Source organism: Conger conger, chromosome 10, assembly GCF_963514075.1.
Source record: "Conger conger chromosome 10, fConCon1.1, whole genome shotgun sequence".
Taxonomy (NCBI): domain Eukaryota; kingdom Metazoa; phylum Chordata; class Actinopteri; order Anguilliformes; family Congridae; genus Conger; species Conger conger.
The window spans coordinates 4,512,501-4,522,174 of NC_083769.1; the positions used below are offsets into that span (position 1 = coordinate 4,512,501).

The window sequence follows — 9,674 nt, forward strand, 5'->3', positions numbered from 1 at the left end:
ACTGATCAGTGTGTGTATATCAGGTGTACTGATCAGTGTGTGTGTGTGTGTGTGTGTGTGTGTGTATATATCAGGTGTACTGATCAGTGTGTGTGTGTGTGTGTGTGTGTGTGTATATCAGGTGTACTGATCAGTGTGTGTGTGTGTGTGTGTGTGTCTCAGGTGTACTGATTAGTGTGTGTGTGTATCAGGTGTACTGATCAGTGTGTGTGTGTGTATCAGGTGTACTGATTAGTGTGTGTGTGTATCAGGTGTACTGTTCAGTGTGTGTGTGTGTATCAGGTGTACTAATCAGTGTGTGTGTGTGTGTGTGTGTATATCAGGTGTACTGATCAGTGTGTGTGTGTGTGTGTGTGTATCAGGTGTACTAATCAGTGTGTGTGTGTGTGTATATCAGGTGTACTGATCAGTGTGTGTGTGTGTGTATCAGGTGTACTGATCAGTGTGTGTGTGTGTGTGTGTGTATCAGGTGTACTGATCAGTGTGTGTGTGTGTGTGTGTGTGTGTGTGTATCAGGTGTACTGATCAGTGTGTGTGTATCAGGTGTATGAAGGTGCATACCACGCCCTTCACCATGAGCTGCCGGAGACGATGGCCTCGGTTCAGCAGGAGGTGAGCACGTGGATCACGGAGCGGATCCCAGAGCAGAACCAGGAGCAGAACCAGGAGCAGAACCAGGAGCAGGTCCCGGGCTCCTACCCCTAGAGCATCCACCCTCTTCCATCCTCCTGTCTGTCCTCCTCCCTGCCTCTCCTCCCTGCGCGGTCCTCTCCCCCGCGCACCGACTGGAGCAGCCTGCCGCCAGACTCGCCACAACCCCGGCAACGACCAATCACAGTCCAGCGGCCCGGCAGCCCCCTCCACTCCACAGGTTAGCAGACAAGCCAGGAGGAGAGGTGAGCAGGCCAGCAGGTGGTCAAGGCGCTTATGAATGTCTCCTGACCCCACAGAGAAGCATCTAGAACCGACTTTGCGCCAAGGATTCAGAGGTGAAGTTCTGTATATTTAAAGGGCAGACCCAGAGATTGTGTTAATGAGAGAAATAATGTATTTAATGAATTCCCTATATCATAGATTTTCAGTGTGGGAGTGGGTCATTCCTTCCTGTGGAGAAATGTTCTTTCTGTCAAACATCATGTGCTCATTAGACAATCAGCTCCACAGTAGGGCACAGTTGTTGTTTTTTATCATTGGTGCCCCCTGGTGGTCACCTGGCAGTACTGCCTACAAGTCAACAAGCACATAAAATGGAACTGCTTGTTACCATGGTAACATTCCATGATATGAAATTCCGTGTAGAAAAAATAAGCAAACAAGGAGCTCCATCAGGAATTCTGCAGAAGCTGTGTACTGTTCAAATCCATGCCGCAGTGAGAGCACAGGCAATATGTGACATGGACTGTGAATTGCATGCTGGTTACTGTGCATCTCTCTTCATTAGACAAATAACTGTATGACTACTAATGAATTTACATGTGTGGGAATGTGTTTTTATCTACCCTGTATTTTGTATGTTAGTTTCTAGTATGTTAATATGGTCATAAGAATTGATTTATCATAGATCTATTGTAAGGTTAGCAGAATAGATGTTGACAGTCAATAATATAATCAAGCGGGACTGGATTTCTTGAATCAGGATGTGTGCTTCATTGTGAGGTGTGTGTGTGTGTGTTTGTATATCTGCATGTCTGTGCTGATGTATGTTCTTGGATGAGTGCATGTGCTTGCCTGTGCGTGTTGGCACGTATGTGCGTTTGTGGGCGTTTGTGTGTGTGCGTTTGTGGGCGTGTGTCTGTGTGTGCGTTTGTGGGCACGTGTGTGTGCGTGTGTGTTTGCTGAGGTACGTTTACGTGCAAGTGCGTGTTCATCCTTGTGTGTGGTGTGTGTGTTTGCAACATTTCTGGGTGTGTGCATGTGTGTGTGTGCTTGAGTGTATGTCTCTGCATGCGTGAGTGTGATTGTGAGTGTGTCTGTGTGTGAGTGTCTGTCTGTGTGTGTCTGTCTGTGTGTGTGTGTGTGTGTCTGTCTGTCTGTCTGTCTGAGTGTGTGTGTGTGTGTGTGTGTGTGTGTGTGCGCCACAGAGTGGTCACCAGTCCGTGGTCGTCTGCAGTATATGCCAGTACTATGAAGCTCGGATCCTCTCAGTGGAGAAAAGGCAGGCACTTTTTTAAAACGTGTGTTTGTGTGTGAGTGTGTCGCAGGCACTTTTTTAAAAATGTTTTTCAATTAAAGTATAAATCTGACACAGGCATTGTGTTAACACATGAACATTACAATTTTAGTAAATGTAACACGATTATTACTGTACATATTTTTTAAGCTGTGGGTCGTGGCTTTATGGCATTGATTGGAGGATGGCCACAGGCTGACAGAATATGGTTTGGGTTAACATGATGTGGTTTGGGTTAAGAGGCTGACACAATGTGGTTTGGGTTAACATGATGTGGTTTGGGACACTGTGTTGAATTCTTGCAGTCAGGAATACTCATGTTTTTATGTACTTGGTGCAGGTAATAAAACACTAGATATCTTTCATTGGCCTGTTGTGCTCATTTGTTTACACAGATAATACCATAGACCAACTTTTCAATAACAACACCCTCTAAATCAGGGGGCCCCAAACTTCTTTCTGATGTGACCCCAAATTAATGTTCACTAATTTTACGCAACCCTAACACCATCCTTTACGTCCCCGGACACATAGCGATATACCACGTCCTCTCCTGCCTCTTTGCTCTAATATAGTTGGGTTGTTATGAAGTTTGAGTAAAAAGACAAAAACGTTCTTTTAACATTTTCCCCAAAGTTTTCTGGGGACCCCATCCTGAAATGAGGACCCACAGCTTGGGAGCCCCTTCCTTAACCACCCTGTGTGTGAGGACCCCCACCTCAGTAAAAAGGTTCATGTTTGATACAGTATATTCATCCTGCACCTGAAGCAGGGGCCTATGTCATGAAGCAGTTTATCCTACTGAAGCCTATATCATACTGAGTTAGCTGGATAACTACATTAAGTTAAACCTGGAACCCTCCCTAATCTGGGACATGGACTGAAGTAAAAATAGCTGCTTTGTGGGATTTACTCAGTGCAGTTACACAGTTAACTCAGTAACCCTGCTTTGTGGGTTTTACTCAGTGCAGTTACAGTTAACTCAGTAACCCTGCTTTGTGGGTTTTACTCAGTGCAGTTACACAGTTAACTCAGTAACCCTGCTTTGTGGGTTTTACTCAGTGCAGTTACACAGTTAACTCAGTAACCCTGCTTTGTGGGTTTTACTCAGTGCAGTTACACAGTTAACTCAGTAACCCTGCTTTGTGGGTTTTACTCAGTGCAGTTGCACAGTTAACTCAGTAACCCTGCTCTGTGGGTTTTACTCTGCAGTTACACAGTTAACTCAGTAACCCTGCTTTGTGGGTTTTACTCAGTGCAGTTAGTTAACTCAGTAACCCTGCTTTGTGGGTTTTACTCAGTGCAGTTACAGTTAACTCAGTAACCCTGCTTTGTGGGTTTTACTCAGTGCAGTTACACTGTTAACTCAGTAACCCTGCTTCATGATACAGGGTGCAGTGGCTGTTAAGCACAAGAGTACACGAAGCATCTCAGACCAAATCAGATTTTATTCTTGTAGGAAGTACATTTTACAAATTTTTTTCATTTCAGTCAGTTCAAAAAATTAAGTCAATAAGTAGCTCTGTAATCAATGTATTACATTTGGATTAATTTATGTGAAAGTAATGTGTCATTTTTTATACATCTAAAAATAAATGAATGCTTTTTTTTTTCACATGTATGGGAAAAATGTCTTATGGGAAAAATATATTCTTCAGGACCATTTAGGACCACTCATAGACCCCAATACTTCAGTTTCAAAACCTCCTACAGTACTACAGTCTCCTTGATTCAGCAGGTGCTGAATGAAGCAAGGTGTCAAGGAACTCTAAACAGTAATGTATTGTTATTGTAACATTAAAATCGGTGTAAGTCAAGAATAATTATAAATGTACCCATCCTGAAGGTTGACTTACGTTTCCCATCCTCAATTAAGCTGAGATAAAACACTCTTCATTACTCCAACTGTTTTTTAACAATAGGGGAGATTGGGGTCTGTTGTGACACGGGGTCGATTGTTGCGTGATGTCTGTTGGAATCAGAGGTGAAAGGGTGTGTATCGGGGATAAAAACATTGGATAACAATGGACCCCCCCCCGTCACAACAGACCCCGATCTCCCCTACATATGGATACTGATGAGCATTAAAGGGCTGAAATGTAACACCTCAATCTTTAAGTAACGCAAGGCTAAGGATCAGGAGGATATTGTGAAATAACCATACCTACCTGAGGAAGAGCAGCAGAGCAGCCTGTGGAAGCAGCCAAGAAGAAGTACCTTGGGCTGGGTGGGGCACATTTGCCCAGCTACAAATGTAGAAAACTCAGGACAGCACGCAAAGGCACACACTTTAGTACCATCTCCACATTTACAATGTATAATACTGCTGACTAATGGGACAAGGAAAAAATCAGCTTTTTAATGATCTCATATACAACAGAGGCAGCTTTGTGTCATATGATGCACAACCTGACTGTGGCACAATGCCCTGCCACTGCATAGATAACACTTCTGTTTACAGCTTGTCAGCAAATATCTTTATAATACAAGAAAGTAATACTCAACATACAGATGTGCTCAGCTCAGCTCGATGTCAGCGCTGTCCTATTAAAACAAGGGAATACCCAGCATACGCACCGTAAACTGAGGCATCAACACTTATGAAAAGAGGACTCCTAGTGTCCTGAAATCCCCTGCAGTATTTCAGTGGACTCCTAGTGTCCTGAAATCCCCTGCAGTATTTCAGAGGACTCCTAGTGTCCTGAAATCCCCTGCCGTATTTCAGAGGACTCCTAGTGTCCTGTTTGAGACTGCTTCAGTTTCTCACTGAGGTTTCAAACTGGACCTAAATACCATTTACTGTCAATGAAGCAAAGAGTATTTCATCTGGTCACAGCACGCAAAGACACACACTTTAGTAGGATCTCCACACTTACGATGCATAATACTGCTGACTAATGGGATGAGTAAAAATTCAGCTCCTATACAACAGAGGCAGCTAAATACCATTTACTGTCAATGGAGCAAGGAGTATTTCATCTGGTCACAGACTAAACTTCAACTCCCATGCCCCTTGATAGCCCAGTTCAAAAGGAGAAACCATGTAGTGGGAAACTTTACAAGAAGATACTTCACACCTTATGAATTCTGAGACTACCAACATTATACAGTGAGGTCCATAAGTGTTTTAAAGGGCTGTAATTCCTTCAGACTTCACTCAGGTTGAACATACCATTAATGCTGACAGTCTACATCTTAATATGATACATCCAGTACAGTACATCCATATGGAATCGTGTAGGAATTATAGCCCTTTAAAACTGTCACTGTCCAAATACTTATGGACTTCACTTAATGTTAACTTATACCTGCTAGCTTTGGGTAAAAAAACCTCTGGCAACTAGAGGACAACTGGAACAAACATATCTTTTCCATTGCAACTATGGGTTGAATATAGGTTTAGACGAATATGCTTCAGACTGGAAGAATTCTGTGCAGAATTTTGTTGTATAATTTTTTATGTTGACTAAGTAGTAAGGTAAAATTGGCCAACATTTTTCTGGAAGTATTGGAATGATGGTATCTGCTGTTATCGAATGCTACATAGGAGACTGCAGAAGGCAGAACCTGATCAAATAGTCTTGCAGCTAAGTGTCATAATTTGTCACATTGGGGGCTACATTCCAATCCCAAAACACAATTTTACCTGACAATCTGGCTGCCTCTTCATTACATTACATTACATTATTGGCATTTGGCAATCTGATCCAGAGCAATGTACAACTAAGTGCCCAGTGCATATCCATCACCAGGAACTAGTACGCTGAAAGACCCTAGAGGCACTAATAACGGGTATGTACAATTTCAAGTGCTGAGAGTACAACAAAGATAAGTACTAGGGCTTATTTGATTAATCTGACATTATAGCTATAGTAAAACTGTTTTTATACAGCACAATGCAATAGAATGATATGCACTTAGGCGGGCACAATAAACAGTTTACATAGCCAAACGAAACTAGCAAAAACACAAGCCTAGCATACAAGTTATTACACAAGTAATGACACTATTGAGAACTGAAAAACAACATCTACCAATCAGTTAAGGATTACAGGGAGGTGGGGAGCTTGAAGAGATGTATCCTCAGTCGCTGCTTGAAGGTGGTCAGTCTCTGCTGTTCTGACCTCCACGCTGAGCTCGTTCCAACACCGTGGAAGGTCTGCCAGGTGTGTAGGGTCTGATGATTTTTTGGAGGTAAGCTGGGACTGACCCCTTAGCTGCTTGGAAAGCTAGCTCCAATGTTTTGAATCTGATGCGAGCCATGACAGGCAGCCAGTGGAGGGAAGTAAGCAGGGGGGTGACGTGTGAGTATTTGGGAAGGTTGAAGACCAGACGAGCTGCTGCATTCTGGATAAGTTGGAGGGGTCTAATGGCGGACGCTGGGAGGCCAGCCATCTACTGTTGTGCCCAGGTTTTGGGCCCTGGAGAACTTAGACCATTCTGGCTGGTAGACTGGCCCTCGGGCTACTAATTCCACCCCTATAATTTCAGAGTAGCTTTTGGTGCTGTGCAGTGACTATCGTTTGCTGTTGAAATTGTGTATTTCTTTGTGAACAGTGTGTAGTGATCACGTATTGTGCTGTTCATCACATGGTTTAAGGACTACTGTATCCTACTCTGAACGGTTTGGTGTGATTCAACCCCTAAGGGCCTAGCCACATGGTTGAAGTATGTACTGGGGCCCATCTGGGACATAGCATTAAGGGGTGCATATATCTCTGCATTGTTGTATTTTTCTTTTGTGTATTTATTAATCTAACTATTTGGTGGGAAGAATATCTGTAACACCAAGGGCCAGTAGCTTTGTCGATGTGCTGGAGTATGATGCCAAACCAACTACCTTTTAAGGATATAGGCCTGTAGTTCTTGGGAAGAACTCAGGCCCAGCAGCTCCGCCTACTGTAGCTGCCCGAGCTAACGGCCGCAGACACCGGGAAAACACTCTGCCTCGCGCCGAAGAACCAGGGGGTGCCGACAGCGAACGAGAGCGGGCGAGCCTCCTCAACTTCACCGAGGCCCCTGCACGTCTTCCCCGCCTCCTGGCTCGCTTGCCACGGAGGTGATTGCAGCGCGGATCCCAAGTTCCTTCAGGGATGCGGTGAGAAATCCTTTCCTCGGGGTGACGAGTGCATGAATCCACTACCGAGCCACCAATCTCATGCAGTGTTTGACGATCATAGGTAATGATAGATGGTACGCTCTGCAAACATATTGACAAGAACAGAGACAGGACAAACAGACACGGCAGCAAGCAGAGACGACAAGCAGCCGAGAACAGTAGAGGCGCGGCCATTCCACCAGCGAGGTCACACTAAGCCAAGTTCAGAAAGAGACTAATAGCTGATGGGGAGGCAGACCCCATGCCCCTAGTCAGACGTACAGTGCAGTTCACTGCTGGTCAGCATTCAAACCCCTTCAATCTACCCCAGTCAGTTGCAGCTATACATTCCCATCAGACCTCTTTTAGACGGTGAACTTTTAATAACTGGAAGTGTGTGGTGAAGGTCCGTGCAAAAATCTCCACCGCACTGAACTGAAGCCAGTCCCTCCACCCTCCATTAAGCCAGGAGCCGGATTGCTCTCATGGACCAGTCCACACATGGCAGCCAGAGAATGAGGAAGAGCATGACTGTAGCCTACCCCTGGTGGAGATGCAGGTGATCACTCCAACTCCTCTACCCCTGGATCAAGTTAGTCCAGAGAGCTTAAACTCCAGTCCTGGAGTTTGACCTTTTTTTGTCAATCCGTACATCAGTGGAAACAACTTGTCTACACTCTCCTGGTCTCCTGGTCTCCTGGTCTCTTAAATGGTTGGCATTTATATAGCGCCTTTATCCAAAGCGCTGTACAATTGATGCTTCTCCTTCACCCATTCACACACACACTCACACACCGACGGCTGCCATGCAAGGCGCCGACCAGCTCGTCAGGAGCATTTGGGGGTTAGGTGTCTTGCTCAGGGACACTTCGACACAGCCCGGGCGGGGGATCGAACCGGCAACCCTCCGACTGCCAGACGACTGCTCTTACTGTCTAAGCCATGGCTCAGGCAGTAAGGGAGTGAATTGGTGGCTGAATTATAGTTCAAAACAAAACAAACGGCAGGCATTAAGGCCTACCAGGACAAGGTTTGCAGACACCTTTGCTAAAGAGTCAAAACACCATGTCAGCATGATTAACTGTTGACTGCAAGAGTGCTTAAAAAAGAAAAAAAAAGCCTGCAGCCCTCCAGGACTGGAGTTTAAGCTCTCTGGACTAACTACTTTAACTTCGGCAGCCTGATCTTAGGCATTAGCACTGGGGTTCCATGTCTTGAGGTTTACTGTATATGCTGTGTTTTCCCAACCAATTATTAGATATTAATTTTCTAACTGCCTGTGTACAGTAATGTGGTTTACTTAAGTTAATTGTCCATACTTACTGATCTGAATCAAGAAATTGGGATACAAAGGCAAAATAGGCCTTTCCCTCCAAAAGAGATTACTATTACCACTTATTACATTCATATATAACATCATATATTACACTCTGTCTCTGTTATACAGGGGGTCTCTCTTCTGTCAACATTCAGGATCCTTCATATCCCAAGGGTTCTCCTTACAGACTGCCCTTTTCAAATCACATTTACTAAAAGATTCTGCATGGAGGAATGGTTCAAGATCTTTCCAATGTAGGAAAATTGGTGATGGCGTTTGCTTTGTGCTTCATCAAGGGTGGCAATTTTGGAAGTGAATGTTGCATTTCAGTGCAGATGTTGTGCTCTGTGGCAATAATGGGAATTAGTTTTTCTTTTTGCTTAGCCGTAACAGCAGTAAATTCCAGGTTCAACGAGGAGAACAGCAGACCACTGTGCATTATTTTCTGCTCAAACAAGAAAGATCCCAAGCTGGGCTCAAAAAACAAAGCAAACCACTGTCTGAAAAACTAGTACTGAAGAAAAAAGTGTGATTGTTAGTTAAGCCACCATTTGACAATGTCCATGTAACAAACATCCATACATTGTTGTAGTGCCTCTTAATCTGTGCTGTGTCATGCTAATTAAATTAGGATCACATTTAACATTGAATGTTCATACATTTTCTTATACTGAAATCGGCTGTCAATTGTCTTTGAATGAATAAAGCTTTCCACTGGAATTAAAAAATACCGTATGACCGTATGGTCTGGAAATAAAACATCAGAAGGCTAAGAGTGACTACGCCACCCCTGATTATAATGGGTAGGGGAGCGCAGCTAGGTACAGCATAAGAAGCAACACTGTTAATATAAAAATAAAGCTTTTATTTTTATTCATCCTTAAAGGTAGTTGGTTTGGCATCATACTCCAGCACATTGACCAAGTTACTGGCCCTTGGTGTTACAGATATTCTTCCCACCAAATAGTTAGATTAATAAATACACAAAATACAACAATGCAGAGATCTTTGCACCCCTTAATGCTATGTCCCAGATGGGCCCCAGTACATACTTCAACCATGTGGCTAGGCCCTTAGGGGTTGAATCA

At 44.0% G+C, this 9,674-nt stretch overlaps 1 protein-coding gene across 4 annotated transcripts in view; it reads left to right on the forward strand.

Annotated features, from left to right (window-relative positions):
* Positions 1-2,535, forward strand: part of mgll (monoglyceride lipase) — a 27,892-nt gene extending 25,357 nt beyond the window's left edge. For all 4 annotated transcript variants that reach the window (XM_061258328.1, XM_061258329.1, XM_061258327.1 and 1 more), the window contains one exon: positions 544-2,535. In XM_061258328.1, coding sequence (XP_061114312.1) covers positions 544-705 — 162 coding nt within the window. In that variant the 3' untranslated portion in view covers positions 706-2,535. The remainder of the gene's footprint in view (positions 1-543) is intronic.
* The last annotated feature ends 7,139 nt before the right edge of the window (positions 2,536-9,674 follow it).